The 23511-nt window shown below is 40.7% G+C and overlaps 2 protein-coding genes across 2 annotated transcripts; one reads left to right on the top strand and one right to left on the bottom strand.

The window, feature by feature from the left end:
- Window positions 1–928: 928 nt before the first annotated feature.
- On the bottom strand, window positions 929–7826 carry cops3 (COP9 signalosome subunit 3). The gene is made up of 12 exons (XM_080516907.1): window positions 7668–7826; window positions 6730–6859; window positions 5249–5361; window positions 5035–5084; window positions 4172–4264; window positions 3141–3320; window positions 2913–3053; window positions 2580–2753; window positions 1977–2063; window positions 1778–1891; window positions 1605–1685; window positions 929–1345 (listed from the first exon to the last, which is right to left on the bottom strand). The coding sequence occupies exons 1-12, from the start codon at window positions 7720–7722 to the stop codon at window positions 1292–1294; spliced, it is 1272 nt and encodes a 423-aa protein (XP_080373033.1). The 5' UTR covers window positions 7723–7826; the 3' UTR covers window positions 929–1291.
- A 1145-nt stretch (window positions 7827–8971) lies between these two features.
- nt5m (5',3'-nucleotidase, mitochondrial) lies at window positions 8972–14842 on the top strand. The gene is made up of 5 exons (XM_080517447.1): window positions 8972–9433; window positions 10711–10811; window positions 12393–12453; window positions 12563–12677; window positions 13550–14842. The coding sequence occupies exons 1-5, from the start codon at window positions 9164–9166 to the stop codon at window positions 13687–13689; spliced, it is 687 nt and encodes a 228-aa protein (XP_080373573.1). The 5' UTR covers window positions 8972–9163; the 3' UTR covers window positions 13690–14842.
- The last annotated feature ends 8669 nt before the right edge of the window (window positions 14843–23511 follow it).

Below are 23511 nucleotides of genomic sequence, written 5' to 3' on the forward strand. Positions count from 1 at the left end.
CATGTCCCCAGTTGCAGTTGTCGAGACGCACATTAAGATCAACTTCGTTTAGGGTTTCGAGCGATGGGTGTTATTTGAATGTGCGCTTCGTTGTGTTACATGTTAGCACGCTGGCTAAAGTTGGTTAGCATTGGAATTTCAAGAGGAGCGTCTTCAAGTCCCGCCTCAATCAGCGCGGCGAACCAATGAACGCTGAGCATTCTGTATGATTGACGTGTCACCCAAGGTCTCAGAGAGGTAAAAGTCCCGCCTCGTTCAGATTCTCGGACCAATAAGAGGCAAACATTCCGTATGATTGGCGTATGTGAGCGGCGAACTCCCGCCTATTCCAAACAGACGCCGCTATGTGATTGGTGGACATTTCCCACATCCGTTCGAGAGAAGGCGCTGATGAGCTGGAGCGTTAAATCGGCCTCAATCAAAAACAAGCGTGGAGATTCACGTAGAAGAAGAGTCCGTAAAATCTATATTCTTAAACAATTTATTATTAACAGATCCACAATCGCAAAGCTCAAGCTCCCCAAATGACATGACAGTTTGGTTTCATCTGTTGACTTTAAACCTCTTGTGATAACAAGGCTTTTACTGTACAGTTCTCTAGCGACCTCTCGTGGATCCCACCTAAAAAAACAAACAAAAAAAACAAAACAAAGAAATGAAAAACAAAAAGGAAACAAAAACAGTGCACCAGATTGTGAATGACTCCTCCACTGTGCCGGGTTTTGGTCAAGGACATGTCCATGTGTACAGGTTTGCTATTGATAATATCTACATTCTAAACAAAAAAAAGGAGAACGATCATTCTAAGTCTTTACAAATGTTGAATATAATCTGATTTTATTCCTTGTTTTTACCTCATGTAATGCCCTCGTGATCATGGCCGTCATGCAGCAGAACCAAAAACAAACAGTGAGATTATCCACACGTGTTTGGAACAAAGAAGTCCAGTTTTTATTATTGTGGATTCTGTTAAAGTAGCAGTGGCGCTCCAACCTGAACATTGATAAATAAAACACCGACAAAATCTTTTTTTTTTTTTCCTTTTCTGTAAGGATTTCTTTGTTATCCTTAAGACAGGGCGAAGTAAGAATAACCAATTTTTTTTATCATTCCACACAATTAGAATTTCCTTGACCAATGTCCTTTTTTTTATGCAATAGAATGTTTGTTTTCCTGTTTTTAAAAAAAAATCCAACTCATCCTAGGAAGAATGAGTTGGGGGGGGTAGGGGATGTGGTGGTGGTGAGGGGGGGTGGGGAGGCTGCAGCGTTCTCTCTATGTCCGAGGCCCCTCAGGAATAACTTGACGTTTTGCTACCAACATCATCCTCCTGCGATCCCATACTCTAGAGAGAGAAGACAAACGTATGATGAAAAATTTGGAGGCAAGACAATTTCAGATCCAAGATAAAAACCACTCACTCTAAACCACAGTGAATCATACCATATAAAAACAATGACTGTATATTTCTTATATTTGAGCTTGATCTTTCTGTATCGGAATATGCCTGAACATTTGAACCAGTGTTAAAATGACTGAATCCAGTGACTGATTCATAAATAAAACAATCAATATTTTAAGGATAGACTTCAATGCCACCTCACCTTCTGCACAAATTGTGGGTTTACTGTAATTTCCTGATCCATAGACTTTAGTTTCTCATCCAGCTCTATACATTTCAACATCTGGAAATGAGAAAACACAAGTTAAGAACAAAAACAAGCAAACAAAAAAAAAAAAAACAAGAGTTTGTGCCGAGAGGATGAGAGCTGCTCGCCTCTTGGTCGATTTTGTGGAGCATTGCTGGGTTGTTGTATTTTTCGGGGTTATCATGGAAGCAGACCATACCATCCTTTTGGTTAATGCTAGCGTAGATCTCTCCGTCTTCAATCTATGCGGGAGGAAAGAAAAGAAACTATTTCTCGGGCAAACATTTGGGATCACGCGAACAGACACGAGTTTGAGTAGCACCTCACCATGTGTAAGACGTATTTTTCTGCTTCCTGGGGGCCTGAAAGCTGAACTCGACTCGCCATGTCTTGCAAAGACAGCGTCAGGAAAGTCTGCGGGAGAAACAAACCGGGACTGATTTTTGCTTGCTGAAATCAGTCTCGCCACTTTCTTTTCTGAACATGTGTATGAATACAGTCGGGGTAGCCTGCAAAGATGCTGTTTTGCAACGTTATAGAATAGAATAGAATTTATTCCTCCCCAGGGGAAACACAAACTTACAACAGCTTAAGGTAAAAAGGTGCAGAAATTATAAAATTAAAGAATTAAAATAAAATATGTAAACATATGTAAATATCTAAACAAGAGCAAAAAGAGCACAAAAAATAGAATAATTAAAAATTAAAAATAAAACCACTGAGACGCTCTCAACATAGGCTTCCATGAACCCCCCCCCCTTTTTTTTTTAATGAGGTAGAAACCCAAAGCAAAATTCAAGCATTACTAGAAGGATGCTTAACCTGTTAACTTGACAAAAGTTTTGAAGTGAACTCAAAGATTTAAGAGTCTTTCTATTAACAGAAACGGCCTATTTCTCCAAAATATTGTTTGTGCGTGCGTGCGTGCACCTTGGTTAGCCTCTGGATGTTTTTCTTGTACAGGGAGGAGAGGCACTGTTTGACCAGGCCTGTGTTGTTGTCTCTCGTGAACGTCTCGCTGTGTTTGTTGACGACGCTGCGCAGCTCGGCCGGGTTGTTGGTGGTGTATACCTGAGCCAGCTCGTGGTACGCATTGCTCAGGGGCTGAAAGGGAAACGGGCAATCAGACCATGCAGCATTAAAAATACACACCAGGACAATAGACATTTTATAGCTTTCGTCTTAAACAAATAATAAAGTGGACTTCAATCCCAATGAAATCAGATGGTCAACCTGATCTGCTCCCTGTATGACCTCGCTCACCTTGATGAACCTTCCTACTATCTGTGAGGTGTATTTGGGCAGCGGCTGCACTTTCCCATGGAGAATGAGCGACACCAGGATGTATTTCTTATAGGCTTCCAACATGATGTGGCTCACTGCCATGGCTGGAGTGGTTATTGCCTGCAAGGGGGAGGGCCAAGAGGTCAAATGATTAGAACGTCACAGGGCGGAGGAGACAACTGTCTTACAGACGGACACGTTCCGTACCTGTTCATAAAAATACAGTGCTCTTTCAAAGTTTTTCAGGCCCGTGTAGATCATGCCACCGTAGTAGTAGTAACATAAAAAGTGCTTTGCGTCGTAGGCGCCGTTCTCCTTACAGATGTCCATCATGTCCAGTTCCAAGAAGGGCAGGACGGGCTTGAAGCACTTCGCTAACAAGCACAGCTGAAAGGGAGAGGAGAAACAAGAGAGGGTCAGTATCCCAAACTAAATGCGCATTTCACTCGTTCACTTGTGTGTCGGGTGTTGAGGGGTTAAAGTTAATCTCATATCTACTTGAAGATTCAGAAGAACGATTCAAATTGAAAATGCATCATTTTTGTGTCTTGTTTCAGAAACGTTTCCCGTTCTCACTGTAACGTTATGAAAAACAATGTAGTTGGCATGTGGGCCCGCGAGTTAGTGCTGTTGGTGGTTTTGTAAGGAAACTTGCAATTTTCCCATTTCCATGGAGACGGAGTATTTTCAAAAAATTGCATTTTCTGGTTTTGACAGAGATAGAGGCAAAGGATTTTCAAAAAGTTGTGTCATCCCCACCCCATTCCAGCAGCTCTTTCTCCTGTAAACAAGTCTGAAACTGCAGACACGCATGATGGGAGAAAAAAAACAAACTACTCGACCACATGAGCAACAAAAGGTTGATTTTTGCCATTTTTGATCTTTTGGCTTCTTCCCTGTGACCACCAGGTATGAAACATTTCGGACTCTATCGATTACGACTTTTAAATTAGTAATTTGCACAATTTTCATGCGTAAATTATGATTAAAAGCAGTTTCCAGTCCGTTATTTAGAATGCACAGTGTGTGGAAACACACGTCTTGTAAACTTTTGCGATACATATAAGGTGTGTTTTTTGATTTGTGATCAATTGTAACGTTTCAGCTGAATCTGCGGACGATAATGAGGAACAAACAATTGCTGGATCATGGAAAGCTCGTGCAGTTTTTGGATTTACAAGAGGTATACATCGCAGTGTGAGGCAGAATGACGACAATATGAAGCGAGCGTGACTCACCTGACACAGGTCTGCGTGAACTGAGGTAAGTTGGTTTGTGTTCATCTGCATTTTGTCTATTGCCTGTTTTAGGACGACGACGCCTCTCAAAGGCTGTGGGAGAAAACACAGGCGTTATTCACGTTGATCACATCCATAGACATCCAAAACAGCTCGGAGTTCAGGTGGTTCTGTGGCCTTATTCAGACCATGACACAACTTTTGTTTTAATATGAAGGGTTCGCTTGATGAGGAGCTGCTCATTGAATCCTGATCTTGGAGGAAACACCAACCTGACACCTCAGGTAAAAGCTGAATGTCACAAGGAATTTTATTTTTAGCCAACTTGTATTCTCCTTTTAATGATCATTTCGACTGAATAGCCATTACTAACATATCAGTTTTAATATGAACAAGCTCAGTGGAAGGTCAAGATATCAACAAGCTGCAACTTCAGGCTCAAAATATAAAGTCATTTCATCCTCTAGATTTTCAGTTAAAACTTCAGGAAATCACCAGTTTGTCATTTTCTTTCCAGCTCTATGAGGAAAAACATGTTCTCACACTGGTTACACTGCAGGCATCTTCACGATACCGTATTTTGGAATGGTATCGTCTTAAATAGGTTTGCATATCATGAATTGCGTCATGATTTTCTTGTGAAAACAGCGGAGAAAAAAAGACAGAAACCAGAACGAGACCCCCTCACCCAGCATGGTTCTTTTGAAAATAAAGGTTAAAACCAAACCACAAAGATGAACTGAACAGAGAGCGATCACTAAACCTCATAGTGCAGAAGGCAGAAATCTGAATAGTGCGACGATTAGGGTTGGAGATTAGCGCCGCCTAATCTGGAGTCTGGAAGAGATGTTTGAGGGTCTTACCTGTTTCCGCTCTACGAGGGCATTTGTCAACTGGTGGCAGAGACCAGCGACTGTGAGAGGAAACAGAAGGATGAGAAGAGACGGTTTGGGTTACATAGCATTGCGTCAAATACAGATACAGAGGAGAGAGTAAGTGCCTTGTTATAATTCTGAAGATTGGATCAAAATAATACAATAAAAAACCCGGGGATTTTGAAAGTCGACCTGCACTCACAAGTGTCTGTTGCATATCTAATGTGTTCCCCGTTGCAGGTGCTGATGAAGAGCTGGACTTGGGAGAAGAGTGTCTCGAAGTCAGGGATGTTTGGCATGGAGAACTTCACAAATCTGCAGCGGGGGAAAACAAACTTTAATAGACACTCGATGGTTTAAACAGCTGACCAGACAAATAGACCCAAACAGCTTCTACACAAGGACCACAATCAGATTAAACCACTAATTACAATGGAAATCAAAGTCTAATAAATGACTGTTGTATGCTGCTATTGCACTTTATTATTCACTTTTAAACCTTCTAACTCCTTTTATATATTTAAACTGTGGCACAGTCACAGATTGCATTTACTATTTTTTTTCCCTTTCTTTACAAAATCTTTTTATTAACAGTTTCCAACAATCATCCCGAGGTGGGGCAGATACACGTCACAAGTCACATTCATAGGTTTGACTGATTGATCCATCCTCCCAACACGACACCACCCACAGTCCCTTCGGGACACTGGCAAAATAAAACCAAAAAACTATGTTCACCATTAAATATGACATGAATGTGTAATTTGCAAAGGAAAAGTGATAGATTGTGGAGCCAGGTACCATCAAGATTGAGAGCAAATGTTGGGAGCTGTAATATATTACATCTTGTTGTTTGAGTGTTGTGGAACTATGTCAGAAAAGGTTCCCAGGTCTTGTGGAAATTCTTCTCAGAGTCACTTATTGAGAATTGGAGCATTTCCAGTTTGTTGTTTTTCCAACATTGACAATAAAGACTATTCTGATAAAAGAGACCAAAGGAAGTTGAGAAAGAAAACTATAAAGATGTAAAGTATAGGAAGAAGATGGATGACTTCCAAATTATTTATATTTGTGTGATATGGCTTTAAACCACGAGTGTTACATACATTTCCTTTCAAGAGCCACATACATTTCAATTTGAGAAGGCCAGAATGGTAAAATAGTGCCATAACTTTTAAATATAAACTTTAAATGTTTTCTTTGTTGTTGTGCAGAGAATACATGGAAATATCTATATTTTCATAGAAAACAATCAATTACTACTGAAAATTATTACAATTGCAACATGAAGCCAATTTGAATGAAAATCTGTTTGACACCTCTTGCTTAAACTCACTCGCATAGCTGTTAAAATGTTCAACACAATACTTGTTGACTTACTAAATAAAAGGATACAGTGGCCTTCACTGCTGTAGAGCTACATTATTAATTTAGCATGCAACAGGTAGCTTTCCAGTTTTACAGTTCTCACAAAAATTCACCTTGAAGAAAAAGATTTCATATACAAAACACAGTTGCAAGCTTAATTATTATTAGAAGCAGTGAGGTTTGATGGTTTATTCTGCCTCGATAACTTTACCTATTACAGGAATTACCTTCAAAAAGGCACAGAATTGTACCTTGAAGGGAAATTAAGCCGATAACACAAGACAGGACAGGTTGAAACTTAATGTGGGAACTTACAGCACAGCAAGCACGCCCAGGGAGTGCTCCTGGATGTCCAAGGCCCCCAGCACCGTGTCCAGGTGGGACAGATTTTTGGCCAGCAGCTCCCCACTCTTGTTGATCAACTCGCACAGCTGAGTCATCTGGCCTGGAGTTAGACAAAGTAAAACATTTTTCAGATCAAACCACTGTGTGTGATTTTGATCTTTGAACACAGACTTTCAATAATAAATCTGATTTTAAGGCTCAGATTTAACATCACTGTGTAGAACGTCAATCGATTTGGTTTATTAATGTTGGCTCTTCCATAAAAGTGTAAGAAATTGTTATAATGAAGCTGCAAATGTTATTATAAAACTCTTTTAATTTGAGATTTCTATGTAATGCAGAGGACATTTAGTCAAATAGTGTCCCACGTGTTTTTAATGCTAAAATCTAAATGATCTGGTTTAAGATCCCCAAGAAGGTTTCCTAAACGTTTGTAAAACAGAATTTTAGTAATGAAATAGCTTGTAATAATGGATTTGTGGAGTATTTAAGACAGAAATGGCCGGTCAAGTGTCCTGTCAAGGCCTTGCAAGAGAGCGATGCAAGTGGGATTGACAGCTGCCTTAGAGCCAATAAGAATTGCAAATTCGGTCCGCCAGCCAATTGGAGTCGGCCGGGGCGGGACTACCGGTAGGCAGTCCCCAGAAATTATTTTCTAGCTCAAAAACAAAAAGTATAATTTTCACGTTTAGTTTGATGACATTTCCGCTAAGAGCTGATCCCCGGTGTCCCCGCACTCAAACGCACCTCCCGACGGTGGTTTATGGGTCTCTCCGGACCGCGGAGAGCCGTTTTTGGCGGTGTGTTTACATGATAAAGCAGAAAAAGAGGGCTCTGAGCACTGGGTAGCACATGCGAGCTAACAGGCTAACAGTTTCCCCACTCCCGGAGAGTTTCCGCCGCCGTACCTTGAGCGGAGAGCTGCCGCACGTTGTTCACGAACTGCTCCAAGGCTGAAGCCATTATTTCCCGGGTCCGAAGTGGAGGTAATGCGCACTGTTTTTCATTCAAACGTCAGAAACTACTCCGTCCGGAATGAGACAGGGGGCCACACAGCCGCCACTGGGGAGAAGATATCGCGAGATCCCAGAGAGCGAAGACACTGCAACGGGATTTACCAAAACAACTCTCGACTCTTAAAGTGACACACACACACACCATTAACTCAACTCGTAATCGCTTTAAATTTTAATGCTTATATTTTAAATGAGAAACATTTAATATTGCTATAATATTTCTTGTGTAAACATTAGCTATTTCTGATAGTCACAAACTTAAATTTTACTTCCTACTTCCTTTCAGAATTAACTGGCACAGGAAGTGACGAAGATTGATATTTTTTTTTAAAACGAAGATCATTTATCGGGAAAGAGCTCCTGTGTAAGATAAAGCAGGGTTGTCAAACACATTTTAGTTCAGGGGCCACATACAGCCCAATTTAATCTCATATCAAAAAAATTCGGTCTTTCTGTGTGGGTAGTTTCAATTCATTCATCCATCCACCTCCGTATGGTTACATTGGCCGTGTAGAGAGCAATGAAGCCCAGACACCGTTGTCTTGTGCCAGCTTATCTCTTCTTGGGGTGATCCCCAAGTTGCTCCAAGACAAATGGACATAGTCTCTCCAGTGAGTCTTGGGCCAATGTGTACAGCATGTAAATATCAACATGTATGTATTGTTGGAAATACTTGCATAAGTAAAAGAGATAGGAATAAAAAAAGAGTATACCTGACCATTTGTTTGCTTATTTATTGTGTATTTGTGAAAAGCAACTCTCTAGAATAGTGCAATATTTCAGCTGTAAGTTGCTTTTGCTGCAACTTACTGCACTATTTCTCCTACAATCTTTAGTCAATTTGAACCATTCAAATATGAAAATGTGAAGCTTGTTAATTAGATGAGTTGGTGCTTTTTATATATTTGGCCGTTTCGAATATTGTTTGTTTTTTTAAACGCTGATCAAGCAGATCAGCGTCTGTTGCCGTGGAGATGTAGAGCCTTCAGGGTTCACACGCATTTTCTTCTGAATGTAAACCTCTCGTGTATCATGCATGGCCCTTATTTCCTTGCAAAGCACTATAATTTGCCTTCTGTTTGAATGCTGCTGTAGTTTACGGTGTAGAAATATTTTTTTTGCTTTGCGGAGTGAGCCCTCGTCTTGATTTCCCGTATCTTTGCGCAGAGGGGATTTGTAGTACAGTGTGTCCTCGCCGCCGCTGCACCAGTTGTTTACTACCTCCAAGCCACAAAACCTCCAACAAAAAACAAGTAACACAACAACACTGGAAGTGCAGAAAGCAGTTAAAACGTCCAGACTCCCATGAGGACTTTATTTAATGTTTCCAGAGGCCGTTTTGTGACAGTTATTAGCAGCTGGGGGGACGTAGGGGGGGGTTCGTGGCGATGTCGCTGCTGAGCGCTACACGCCTCTTCCGAAGAGGACACACTTCCCTCCGTAATCCGGTTAAGATGACGTCCATGAGCATGTCGTCCTCCTCCGTTAAGAGCCGACTGCGGGTCCTGGTGGACATGGACGGCGTCCTTGCGGACTTCGAGGGGGGCTTCCTGAAGAAGTACCGGGCCCGGTACCCGGAGGAGCCCTTCATCACGCTGGACGAGCGGAGGGGCTTCTGGGTGTCCACGCAGTACCAACAGCTGAGGAGCGACTTGTGTGTAAGACAAACCTGCTGTGTTTGAATGTTTACAGACAGACAGGGAGCAACTTGGGACACTTTAAATTACTATTTAGGAGCTCAGTTTGAAAAAAAGAAAAGAAAGTTCCCCAGGAACTCTTCTTTTTTTCCTTCCTGTGTAATTGTTTTTTGACAGGTCACGCCTCCTTTAACACCAACTTTATGATGCGTTCATAGTAACTGGGAAAAATTAAGTGGTCCCAAGAGTCAGTCCTGGGTCCTCTTGCTTTTTAATTTTTAAGATAAGCTAAACCTTTATTTGTCCCACGGGTGAGAGAGGTCAATGTCACAGCAGCCAGCCTTGTGAACAGTCACACAGAGATACCTACCAAGCAATATAGATAAAGGGGCAATGTACAACTGTGCTTTGCCATGTTTCACAGTGACATCACTCTTTTCAACTTGTCTTATCAATTCTGGGATGGTAGAGACATTTCTACGCATCAAACATGACAAGACTGACGTTTATGGAATTTATCCTGAGGTTAAGGCTAAGGTTTTCCAGTGAAAATTAAAAAAAGAAAAAAAAGGGGGTTGCATTTTAGGTGTGTTCGGAGCCAATTGAAAACAGTTGGCAAGGTGGAACTTTTTGAACACACTTCACACAATGACATTTTTGTTTTGTCAGAACTTTCCCAATTCACCAGTTAGTGATTAAAGTAGAAGTAAATGCAAGGTTGAGAAACTTTAGACTTGCATCTCTGTTACTTTTGTATCTTTAAATTTCTATTATATCGTAACTCAGGTGTTTTTTGTTTTTTTCCCGCACTCTGACTTACAGACATTCCCAGTGCCCAGTCACTTATGGTGTCATGAGGTCAAACTCTGAATTCCCAACTGGAATAATATGAAATCCTCCTGAGTTTAAAGTCACTTCTTATGGCAGCATCTAAATATTACATCTGATTACAACATAACTTTTCACATTTAACACGGAAAATGCCTGACTTCTCAAGCCCAGCCTTCAAAAAACCAGCCCGCCACCTACTTTGTGCTCAAACAGGTTTTACAACAGGATTGTTGACATTTCTAATGGAGCATATTAACAGACGTTTCATAGAAACAAAAAAGAGGATATAATAACCGTATTAATTCATTATTTGAGACGGAAAAATAAAATGGAGTCTATGTTATTTACCTGAACTATATCAAGGGATGTTGACACAAATGTTTCAAGGAGTCCTATCCACAGTACAGACACATTCATATTTCAGCTATACTTGACTCTTGAAACATGTGTTTGTGCTCCTACTGCAGGCAAAAGCCATGAGTATCTGGGAATCCAAAGACTTCTTCATTGACTTGGAGCCGCTGCCAGGAGGTGTGGAGGCGGTCCAGGAGATGGCCAAGATGGATAAGTACGTCTCTGCTTGTCTGACGTAGAAGCCGGCTTTGGCTGAAGCTCACGTGGGAGAATGTCATGCAGACGGGCTGTGGGTTTAGAGAACAAATCGGAATGACTTCCACAGCAGAAAGATTTACTACGAACCGACTGGCATGAACACATTCGGTGGTTGATTTATTAGCAATAGAAAAAAATGTCACTGGTCTGACACTGCAGCTTTTGTCAATTGTTACTGGTCTGCAGTGGGAAGTTTCGATCAAATGTAGTCTAATAAGGGAAGTGAAGTGGAACTGAAGTCGGACCGAATTGGTCCAATCCAACCTAAACTGGTTTTAATAGAAAAGTGTGAGTATAATGCAATGCAAAAATAGTTTACTTCTCGCTTCATGTACTTCTGACAACATCTCCTTTTCAATCGACACTTATCAAAAGCTCTGATCAGCAAAGCCACACTCAGAGATGTGACCAGACCACAAACCAGCCACGTGCTCCTGATGCTCCCTGGTGAAAATATATATATTGTTCCAATCTAATCAGAATCAACACGAAGGAGGCAGTGAATGTAATTTCCGGTTGCTTTCTCCAAAGCCTGCAATACAGCGTATCTAAAAATAGCTTGCACTGTTATGAATTGTGTGTTTATGCTCACGCTCCTACTGGAAATGTATGGGTATTTTTAGCCGCCAGCATCTGACTGGACAACATGGTCTGATGTCACATTGTTACGGTGGTCTGGGACATTATTAAAGATTTATTTACAAGATAGATTTAATACAGTCAGAAAAGCTGTAAGAAAAACCACATAATACACAACTCACAAAACATTGGGGATATCTCAGGGGACATTTCTGGAAAACATAAAAAAGTTTATGCTACAGTGATATTGAACATATAAAATAAAAATGTGCCTGTTACACTTTTGCAACAGTTATTACAAAATGCAGGTTAAATGATTAAATGCACTCAGTGACACTTACAATCGGGTTTAATTTCTTCAATAAAATAGAAATGTCTGGTACAAACACTGATTGCTTTGTAACTTTGAAAAATCTACCAGCCACAATGGCATATATGATCTAAAAAGTTAAGCTTGATTTAGAGCCGTGTGTACTACCATTACCATTGCATGAGCAAAATTCTAGTGCAACTGAATCGTAATTTGGGGGTTTGTCACTGTGCCATTCACAAAGTGTGGGGCAGTTCAGTATTGACTCGCAGGCCTGTCCACACTGTGACACCACCACCAAAGGCTCATCTGGTGACAACAGTTGGACATGTGCATTGAAAAGCTGAGCGAAGGTCACATTAAGTTCACCTGTAAAAGTGCATCCTGACATTTCACCTGAAAACTGCGTATCCCTTCTTTTTTTTAATATAGTGTGATGCAAATATCCCAAATTGCATCTGGGACTTTTCTCTCCATGTTACAGTTTCATGCTTTAGCGTTCTGTTCCTTTGCATCTTCTTTCATACTCCCATGGATTTCACTCCTGAACAGCAGACGTGTTTTGAGGCAGGAATATGAACATGATTGTAATCTTCTTTTCTTTTTTTTTTTTTTTATTTTAAAAATGCTTTGTTTTCTCTCTTGCAGCACAGACGTCTTTATCTGCACCAGCCCTATCAAAAAATACAAGCACTGCCCTTTTGAGAAGGTGACGCCCTCTTTTTAATTAGCAACACGTGCAATTACCCCCCCCGCGGGAATGATTCATACGTTTCATTTATCTGACCAGCTGGCCTGCTGTGTGTTGGTCTGTTTAGTGTGCCTGGGTTGAGAAGCATTTCGGCCACGACTTTCTGGAGCAGGTCATCCTGACCCGAGACAAGACGGTAATCAGCGGCGACATCCTCATCGACGACAAGCCAGACATCGTTGGTGAGTGCACGCACGTTTGTTTGGGTGTGCTGCTGAGCCGGTGGTAGAACACAAGAGCTTTTTGTCTTCTAACAATATAATCATCATTTTCAAAGCACGTCTGACGCAAGAACAATGCGTTTTCACTTGAAACTTTGTTGCATAAATGGGAGTCTCAAACAGCCACAGCATCCTGGCCTCCTCCTCCTCCTCCTCCTCCTCATTGATCTCCAGCCTGTCCACACACACTGCTGTGGGATGGATCCCATTCTTTCACCAGCATTTGTGACAAATTCATGGCAGCAACAGTGCGCCCAAGCCGATCCCTCGAAGCCGTTTGACACTCGCAGAAAAGAATTGGCAGATTTTTTCCCCCCACAAATGCATGTTTCATCAAAAAGGGAAGAAATCGGGCTTTACAGTAGGACAGGATTTTGCAAAGAACCATTGTTACAGCTGAGAAATTATCTTCCAAACAAACGAAAATTGAGCAGATTCACCTTGATTAGCCTGCTAGCCGGAGCACGACTCATGTGGTTGACGAACATTCGGAACCTCAGATCGAAGTGTTTCTCTCCAAAATGTTTCATGTTGTACCTTTTAACTGAGATGATGCGTCTTGTAAATGTCGGAGCTAAAAACCTTGATTATGAGGATGGAGTGGAGATACTGTTGAAGGATGAGGATTGTGTAACCCTGTTCGTGTAATGTCGTGTGGGTTTTTAATTACTTGGCTTTGTCTTCAAAGCTTTGTTGGGGACAGACGGACGGACGTGCGCTCAGATTCTTTGAAGACTCGGTGTCGGTGTACTTGGTACATTTGTGTGGTCGGTTAGTTACATAAGCGGTTTTGTGTGTGTGTGTGTGCGTGCGTGTGTGTGTTTATCAATCAGGCGTGGAGTCCAAGCCCACGTGGGAGCACGTCCTTTTCACTGCCTGCCACAACAAGCACCTGGCAGTGGAGGCGCCGCAACGGCGGCTCCTGTCCTGGGCGGACGACTGGAGGGCCATCCTGGACAGCAAGAGGCAGTGACCCCCCCCCCCCCGACAAGCAAAAACAAAAGACACTTCCTGGTGGCCTGGCAGGGGAAAACATTTTCCCAAAACGCTCAGAGTTCAACTTTATTCCCACAAAAGGAAGGCACAGTTGGGAGAGGACATTCACTAGTTTTACCACAAGGTGGCACCACGAGACTGAACGTGACAGACTGCGATTTGACTGAATGGACTTGAGCGTTGGAACATGTGCAAAGCCAGGTTGTCTTTATTTCCTTTGGAGGTTTCACCAGTCACTTTGTTTTCTCTGTCTTAAAATCTTAACAACAACAAAAAAAAATGTAAGAGGTTCTTCTGTGGCCTTTATCACCCATCGGTCATTTTACAGTACCGCCTTCCATCAGTGAGTCCGTGGTCCATGATTCACTCACAACAACAAACAAACAAACTCAATTAGCCTCGGAGTTGTATTCACTGGTGACTATGTGCAATACGTAAACACAACAGTGCTGCCCGGACTGACAGATGCTGGATCAGTATTCTACATGTACCACACCACTGTTGGTGCAGAATTACGGGGTTGGAGGTGTCCAGTCAGAGCTGTATTGCTGCCCTTCCTCCATATGTTGCTCAGATCTATGCAGTTTAGCAAAGAAAACATTTGCACACAAACACATGCACGTTGCCAAAAAACAATCATTGAATATGTGAAACACACAAAAAGCATCTGAGACTTGCTTTTCACCTCATCAATGCATTTAAAGGAGAAACATTTTTTTATCACCACAATGGGTGTATGTTTGATATTGTCATTTTGCTGTTCGATCATTGTCACGCCAAGCACAACTTGCTTGTCTTGTCATTGTTTTTCACCATGTTTACAGTCTCACGTCACCTTCAGATACAGGTTTAAGGGGTTGACGGTAAACCCGGTGCTGCCAGAGTATCTAAATACAGTCTTTGTGTTGATGTTAGCACAAAAAAAAAGAAGAAAAGTTTAATGTTCAGATATATTTTAGAAGGAAACTGTTGATTTTGAGCTTAAAAAAATATTAATTGCAAAAGAGAGGTGTAATTGGAGGACCAGGGATGACTTTTCAGGAATAAGTATAAGTTGAATGTGCATTAATGGTGCTTAGTGTATTGTTGTCATGCCTAATTCAATGTTCACATTCTGTAAATGGGATGTTTTAAATGATGTGTTTTGCTCCAAGTTGAATAAAACACTGAAGAAAAAAAAAACAACAGGCAAGGTGACTTTTCATGATTTTTCTTGTTTTTCCAGACACAGTTCATGTAATACCTTTTGACAAAACATCTCCTTGAAAGGAAGACATTTCAGTTGCATATTTTCTTTAGTTATAATTTAATATAGCAAGATGTGATGCTTGAAAAAACAATTGAATCAAGATTGTCTAAATTAAAAATTTGGCTGAGGGGGAAACTGTAATTTGCATTCTTGGGAAATATTTAGGTTTTAATAATGGAGACTCATTGTCTCGTATTACAATTACATAACATGTTGTTGAAAACACCTTACAAGCAGAGAGTGCTTCAGTAATCTCGATAATGCACACACAAATCTAAAAATCCTGAAAGTTTCTGACAAAGAAGTATGAGGGCAATCATGAAAGCATTGTTTCAAACAGACGCCTTTATTTTCTTGCATACATAAACAAAAATTCGCCTAAAGACACTTGTGGATTCACAGTTCTGCACAAGTGTGTTTAAGAAGCCTTGGCTCTGTTTAAGCATAAGGTTGTTCAGCAGTCGCCACCGGGTGCTGGAAGCTCTGGAGTCTCCTGAAGTGCTGTCCGTTCCGTGTGATTGACTTCCTGAATAGTTGTTGTTAAGACCAAGTTGCATGACGACAGGAAACAAATGAACCGTTACACACTCGTCTGTGTCAGTCGCATGACACCACCTTTTTTTTTTGTTAATGAATGTTGAATATTTGTGGCCTCGTTAATAATTTAGATGCTTTTGTTTGGTAAAATGTGTCAACTGCTGCAGCCAACATGTGACAGTACCTGTTTTGTATTCTTTCCAGTGGGACTTTTCACAGTGGGAGTACTTGCGTCATCCACAACACGACCTTGTGCCTCTTCGTGTCAGTCATGGTGCTTCACATTCTGGAAAGTCTTTTTTTGTACGACGATCTTTCTGCCGGTGGGGACGTTAAGAAAGAGAAGTCAGATAATCTTTCATCTTTCTCAAACAGTGGCGTGTCGAGTCAGATGTTTGATTCACTTGAAATCACAATGGGAGCTTCAACCCCAGGTCCATCTTCAGGGTGTAATTTTGGGCTTTTGAAAGAGAACAAAACTCACCCAGTGTTTCATTTGTTGCTTTTTCACTGAGGCTTATAAAGGGTTCAGAGTAGGATTTTTTTTTTTTTTTTATAACATGTTTGAGATCCACTTTAAGACCAGAATTAAATGAGCTTCGATCTGAAACTATAGTGTGCGTCTGTAGAGTATTCATGTAAGAATGACAACATTTCTCCAGCTCCTTTCCAAACATAGCTGAGCAATTTTTTTGATTTGGAGAACATTTTGTAGTTTCCAAAACCAAAGCTTATGAAACATAATGAGATGTCTATGTATTTAGAAATCTGCTTTTTTTTTGTTTTTTGAAAAAGTATTTTTTTTTTTTTTTTTAAATTCTCATTATATTTTCGCTTACAGTGGGAGATTTTCCCCAAAAAATTAAGCTCCAACAAACTAGGCTGATTAATTCCCAGAAGCCATACAGTTTCAAAAAACCTTAAGACACTGCAAAAAGCTGAGCCATATAAAGACGACAGCAAAAATACACCTTTTGGAACATCCATTCACCTATTCATCTCTTTGATCTGCTTCATCCCAAATAATCATAGCTCCGCTTACAATTGCTGAAAGGTATAAGTCTCCTCTTGGACAAGTTTCTCGTTGATCGTCTCACAGATAATGAGGTTCACCATTACTCGGTCAGTAATGTGAACGGGATCAGAAAAAGCCTCCCAGAGAGGTTTAGTTTTCTACAGTGAACGACAAAGACGTGTTTACCACGGAAGGTTGCAAAGAAAATTGGGTGAATATTATCATTAACTTCTACACAATCTTGACTCCATTTCCACCACTTATTTTCAATACCATTCTCCAAAACAGTTGCTATTTTAGGAAAAGATTTGGACTTGATCACATCCTTACGAAACTTTCCAGGAAATGCCTTTTGTGAAGACTGAGGGTGAGACTTGGTTCAGATGATGTGGGCTGTTGGTGCAGGCACAGCGGATGTGTTTGAAGTGTCTGCAGTAGGGAGGGGAGGTAAACACCACTCAGGTCATGGTTGGCCTACTTAATTTCAACAAGGTGATATGTAACAGAGACTCAAATTTCTGTCAGTTTGGACATGGTTAGTAATTTAACACACCGGGTGAAATCATTTGCAATCCAAAATAGTAATGGATGACAAATCTGTGCGATTATGAAAGGACATTGCTGCTCCTTCCAGCGTCATTGCAACAAAAATATAGCATTCCTCACATGTCCAGTATAGCTTCTCGGTCACTACAAATACATATCAGAAATAGAAGGCAGAGTGAGGGAATCTGCCTGAGATGTAGTTGGAGTTCCTCAGGGTAGAAGAGAACTAAGTGAAACTGAAATAACATATAATATGTCATGGTAAAGAAAAGTTAAAACAGTTTTGAGAAATTGCATGCAAATCCCTGCCCAATTCCAGTGTAGTATATACTCTGTTTTTAGTGTGTCTGCTGGAAAGACCAGTCGTATTTCTTCTACATGTGTCACTTATGCATGATGGCAAAACAGCACCATGTAACAGGGCTTTAAATAAGGGGAAAAAAACACTACGACTCTCCTTGACCCCTTTTATATGGATACCGTAACGATATGAGATACAGTTTTATAGCTGATTTTAAGAATTTCTTTTAGACCGAAGGTGATTGAATATTTCCAACCCCAACTCTCCTAAAAATGTAGAATCCTATTGATATTTTAAAGGAAAACGTACATGCACTAAAACTGAAGTTATATCATCATGCATCAATATTTTTCTGGTTTTTATAACACGTCACTCTAACAACTTCAACTCCTCTCAGGCGTTTATGCAACAACATTTTCAAGTAAAAATGAAAAACCTTTGTTATATTTTGGATGTCTCTTTACGCGACAACTGTTCAGAACCACTGAAAAAAACAACGGGTCCAAAGCTTGCTCTCTTTGGGTTTGAATGACTAATATATTTGAATGATATCCGCTTATAAATTACATGACATCCAACCAAAATGGATTATTATTTGAGTCACAGGCAACAGCTGGAGTTAGAACAGTATATGGCCCCTGTGGGACGCCACAGAAACCCTCCTGTGAAAATACAAATTTATGCTTTGAAAAGTTTTTGCTATTCTAAGAAAAAATAAATACATGAAATAAACAGGAAGATGAGTCTTAGATATTTCAAACTAAAGTAATTTGATTGACTCAATACGTCTTATGGAGGGCAAGATACTTTCTGTGGGAGGACGGTGATTGGAGCCACTGGTTTAGTTTCCCGGCTTACCATCTTTACTGAAGAACCACACACAACCAACACCCACACACCACTGTTCAGGCAGAATCAAGCTCTCCCAGAGACCCACACTGTCCTACTGTCCTGCTACCTTCCAGATCACACAGTCCTCTGCAGAGTGCTCTCCCTGTTTCCTGGGCTTCTCTGCTCGGCTCGGCTCGGCTCTATGCAACTCTCCCAGTCTCTTATGGAGAGGAGGTGGTTAGCCCTTGATGAGCTGCAGGTGGTTCCAGTCACCCTCCTCCCACACTCTCATTCATTGTCCTCATGGCCAAAAATGCACAATAAATTGACATAAAAATCATCATATATCAATTTTGTTTCAAGCTCTTTCAGTATTTAAAACAACAACAACAAACAAACATGTTTCTTAATCCCTTTTGCCTCAATCTGCTTTCAGAAAGTTGTCACTATTGTCCAGTGAGTCACAACTCTACCTTGAACATGAGTGTTTTATTTGTTTTTCTGTGTCTGTCTTCCCCGTCTGTCTCATTTTGATGTTTCCCTGACTTGTTTCTTGCTGCGATCGCTTTTCATGACTCCCATGCTTCCTGTTTTACATGTAATTAATATTTTTTTATGGTCAATCTCTGTTTGTCCTCATGTGACTGATTAGTGTTGAAGTACCCGAGACACAGTCTTGGATTAGGTGGTCTTGAAATTGAAAATTCCCGCTTTACCTTTTCTGTCAGTGCCTCATTTCCTTTTATCTTGTAGCTTTGCTGTTCCGTCTTTATCTGCCTGCTTTTGAACAAACGCCTTTAAGCATCTTCCCGAAGTCCTAATCTTGATGTCTATCTAAATTTGTGTTGTACTTCTTCTTTTTTCAGTTTGTCCAAATGCTCTCCTTCACTTATTTTGGGTTTATTTTTGAAGTAAGTCCTTTACCCTTCTTATTGCGGTTTTGACTTTTGCCTCCAGCTAACATGTGCTCTTTGTAATTTTGGAGTCCAAACTCCATCCACTTTAACTATTAAACTATTTTTACTCATGTCCTGCTGTCAAGTTCATTTCACAGGAGCTTGAGTGGACATAAACATTAACAATACTGCTGAAGCATGTCACTTCACTGGATGCGGATGGTCGTCAGTGGAGCTACTGCAAGTTTCATTCCAACCATGTTGTGCATGAAAAAGTTTTATTAGGTTGGACACAAACAGGAAAAAACCTGGGTTGATGGATGGGATTGACAATAATGGATAAGAATGGACTCTTGATGTCAAAAATAAAAATAAAATTGATTATATTTTTATTTAGCTTTTTTTGGGACAATCAAAATTATTTCCCAATACAAATGATGAGAATCAAGTCTCTATGAAAAACAGCTGTATTATCCACAGAAAAATAGAATTCGGTTTAGTATGGAGGAAATATTGTGTATTTATTAGTTGTTTGTTCCATTCAGGCACTTAAGTGTAAACAAAGCGATCTTACAGCCTTATATTAATAGGCACGTTTTGCACTAAAACATGACATTTTGAGAAATTCCCACAGTGGTTGAGGGACTTGGTCCCTGACTTGGTCTTCCAGTGAGACGACACTGCCAGAAGTCGCCCCCAGCTCATTAGAGAGCCCTGGTCTGCAGCATGAAGAGGCTGGCCAGTGCATTTTTTCTTTTTATTTCTCAGTTATAAATCCAGATGTTGGCTGTGTGCGTCATGTTAACTCCCAAAACAGCAGCTATTAGGACGAGAACTGTCATTTTATGCTAGAAAGAGGCTGCTGATAGTGGGTTTCTTTAGCTCCTCTATTTCATCTAAAGTCAGTTGTCAAGGAAATTGTTAGATCAGATTCACTCAAGTTCAAGAAAACTAAAGGGAAAATGTAAAATCGAGAACAAATCTGTTTGATTCGAGGTGATACACTCTAAAACAAACCTTTCTGAACAGTCAACTTGGGAATAAAGTTTTTTGCCAAAAAGGTTCATAGGGTCTTAGACAATCTTTGCTCTCACACTTGGGAAATGTTAGTCTTGGCTCAGATCTTGTCTCGTCTTGACTCGGGAGTTGAGAGTTGTTGATTTAGGGTCAGTGGTTAAAAACACTGCACTGTAAAATTACTCTTCCACTGCATTTGTACCACGATAGCCAGTAAAGTAGTCTTCACATCACAGTTTTCATCCACTTTTAGATTGAGCGGCACTTATTTTGACTTTATCTATAGTTTAATGATATATCAGCTTTGACTGCTGCAGCTTTTTTCAATGCAGGAATTGACTGGCTTTGTTGTCACTACAGTGCTCCATCTTTCTCTGGAACACAATAACAAAACAACAAAATTAACTGCTTATCAGGAAGAGCGGATATCAAAAATGTGCACAGCCTTGGGATAAAACGTGTGGCTGGGTCCGGACTACTCCGCTTTGTGCAGAAACAAAATCTGTCCTTAAGGGGCAAATGCGTCAGAGCACCGAGGAAATCCCTGAAGAGCAATAAAAACCAAATCTAGACAAGAATTTCTCGAGAAGATCAACACAGATTCCTTATAGAAGTCAGCTCATGTTTGACACAAGAAGGAAATGCCCCCGCCTTCGCTGTACAGTTTGTATTGTTTGCGCAGCGGAGATGTACAAGATGTCCTTTCTAGGACACTCCTGCAGTCAGCTCTTGTGGTTATAGCGTAAGAATCAGCGCAAATGTTTAGATTGGACTTAAGGTTAACTGCAAGCTGCTGATAGCCGAGGTTAATCATTACGAAGTGGCATGTTTCACTCCAGCGTCCGTGCCTGTGGAAGTCTTAACACATACCGGCGTGTTCGTTGATGCATGCAATTTCTCTAAAAAAATAACGTTTCTGCGAGAGGCATGGTGCCAAACTGCATGAGCGGAAAATAAGTGAAAGTCCAGCAGGAGTAAGATGATGGCATTAAACAACGGGGTCAGGTGGTCATCTTTTCCTGTTTGCTGAGTTTGTTTTTGTCCCTTCCATCGTGGAGCCCCAACAACAGCCGGCGATGGCCCCTCCTCTAACTCCTTCACACTCTGTTACCCTTTCTGTTTGTATTGCCGTCCTTCCGTTTGTGTAATTGCTTTATGGCGCAGGAAGGAAAGGTGTCTGCGCTGCACAATACATAACGTGTGTTTTGCTTCTGGAGTCTTGATTTGGTAACAGTGACAAAGATGCATTTTTCTCTGCATTAAAATCTGATCTGCAGATGTTAAAAAAAGAAAGAAAGAAAAAAAAAACTCATGGCACTTTATGTGCTCATGCAAGACTTGAATTATTCACTTTTGGTCAATAAGAGACTACAGAAATGTTTTATCTTTCAGGCATACTGAAGGGGCTCCAGGGCAAGAGGGTTTAAAGGTTAATTGGTTTTAATTCAGGCCCTGTTTACACGACAATGTTTAAAACACGCATCTTGGCTCGATACATAAGCCTTGGTGGTCTCGATTTTAAAAGCTTTGGGAAGCAGTTCTAAAACAGTCGAATTACACTACTGTTCAGTGGCTATTCTTTATTAGCTTTGTCATTGACAAAAAAAACATCTCAGTTGTTTTTAGCAATCAACGGACACAAAATCAGCATTCAAGTATGCAGGTGGTGGCCCATGCTGTGGTCAGATGAGAGGCCCCAAGAAAGCTATGCTACATTACTTAATCATCACTAAACTGCAGATGGACGCAGCGAGTGACTCACTATTGAACAAAGTGTTGCATTAAGCGTCTCGTGACAAAACCTGGGTTCATCCCAGATACTGATGAGTCGGTAGAGACTATGGCTTGCATATATATATATATATATACATATGTGTGTGTGTGTGTGTGTGTGTGTGTGTGTGTGTGTGTGTGTGTGTGTGTGTGTGTGTGTGTGTGTGTGTGTGTGTGTGTGTGTGTGTGTGTGTGTGTGTGTGTGTGTGTGTGTGTGTGTGTGTGTATTAAAGCTTTTAACCTGTTGCTGGGGTAAAGAAATCTGCCTGAGGCCTTCACATTCAATTCTGCAGGTGTCTGCAGCGTAAAACAAGTGTCGGTCATGCTGCTGCTTCAACTAATCAGATTTTGATATTGGCGAGTCTGGACCTTCTTGAAGGCCTAGCGTGATGTCGGTGTATCCAAGCCCTCTGATTGGATTGTCAGAGTTCACGCTTCAGTGTTAGCTGACTGCATCTGTAGCGAGCTGCACAAACAGAAATATAGTTGTGTTTATTTAATAGTGGTTTTGTCAATCTAGAATGCCTAAAGGAGAAGATAAAGACATTTGGTTGCAGAGGCAAAGGCTTTTAATACTGCATTTCTGCATGGTAACATGGTTTTTGTAACTATAAAGTCTTTGAGGGGTGGATTGATTCAAACCAGCATATATATACACATAGCATGCTATATAATCAATACATTTCATATATGTCATGAATTCCTGATTTGGGGATGAGGTCAAAACAACAAAGAAGATTTTAATTATTCCAAGAGTTTCTTTCTCTTCAGATGGCCACTCTAATGATTCTCTTGGTTCAATTTGCTATTTAGTGCAAAAAAAGGACATAATGGTGTGGAACACATCTCCAAACAATGTCAAACCAAATAAAGGTAAAGCAAAAAAAAAAAATCAGGCTTCAATTTTTTTCCTTGATTTTGCTTGTCTTTAATCATTCTAATTCTTGTTCAAGAATTTGACCCTTTGTTTGGGTTGATCATTAGCTCTGATAAAAACACGATGCCAGCTGCTCTGGTTTTGGAAAATCAGTTGGGTGAATGAAGGTTTGCGGTCATTCTGTCGTACGTGGTGAGACTGATTTGAAAAGAGAAGGCAGGTTGTGGATGGTGGGAGGATTGTGTTGTCTGTGCAGATCAAAAGAAATTCAGGAGTGTCGCTCTACCCAGTCAACATGACCGGGCCTGCTGATTTTCACGTACAGGACATTAATCGCCCATCGCTCATCCATGGCAGCGCCGACATTCTGGTTTGTTATTTCAACTCTCTTCTCTTTGATCTCCCACATTAACTTATTACCAGGATCCAACTGGCCCAGAACTCTGCTGCCTGTATCTTTATCACAACACCATAATTCATGTCCCGTCTCTTATTTATTACTGCATGGAGTTTTAATCTCTGCCTTATATAGTCCAGACCATTCCGCCAACCATAGGGACGATCCCACCGTTTGACACCCCTCATCCCTCCCTTGCTCTGAGCATTCTGTGGGTAAAAAAATGTGTGAGAGCATTTTACATGCCAGCCTTAGTGTGGCGTGTGTGTGTATGAATTATGTGACCAATGTGTCAATATCCACTGCCATTATTACTCTTCTGCTGTATTTCCTGCCATTTTCGTTTTCTTTTTGCCTTAA

The sequence above is a fragment of the Blennius ocellaris genome (assembly GCF_963422515.1).
Source record: "Blennius ocellaris genome assembly, chromosome: 21".
Taxonomy (NCBI): Eukaryota; Metazoa; Chordata; class Actinopteri; order Blenniiformes; family Blenniidae; genus Blennius; species Blennius ocellaris.

Coding starts and splice junctions, on each gene's coding strand:
- cops3 (XM_080516907.1), bottom strand. CDS start 7,722: ATGGCTTCAGCCTTGGAGCAGTTCGTGAACAACGTGCGGCAGCTCTCC. Junction 2,064..2,579: donor ACATCCAGAGGCTAACCAAG/GTGCACGCACGC, acceptor TTTCTCCCGCAG/ACTTTCCTGACGCTGTCTTT. Junction 1,346..1,604: donor ACCCACAATTTGTGCAGAAG/GTGAGGTGGCAT, acceptor TTCTCTCTCTAG/AGTATGGGATCGCAGGAGGA.
- nt5m (XM_080517447.1), top strand. CDS start 9,164: ATGTCGCTGCTGAGCGCTACACGCCTCTTCCGAAGAGGACACACTTCC. Junction 10,812..12,392: donor GAGATGGCCAAGATGGATAA/GTACGTCTCTGC, acceptor TCTCTCTTGCAG/CACAGACGTCTTTATCTGCA. Junction 12,678..13,549: donor CGACAAGCCAGACATCGTTG/GTGAGTGCACGC, acceptor TTTATCAATCAG/GCGTGGAGTCCAAGCCCACG.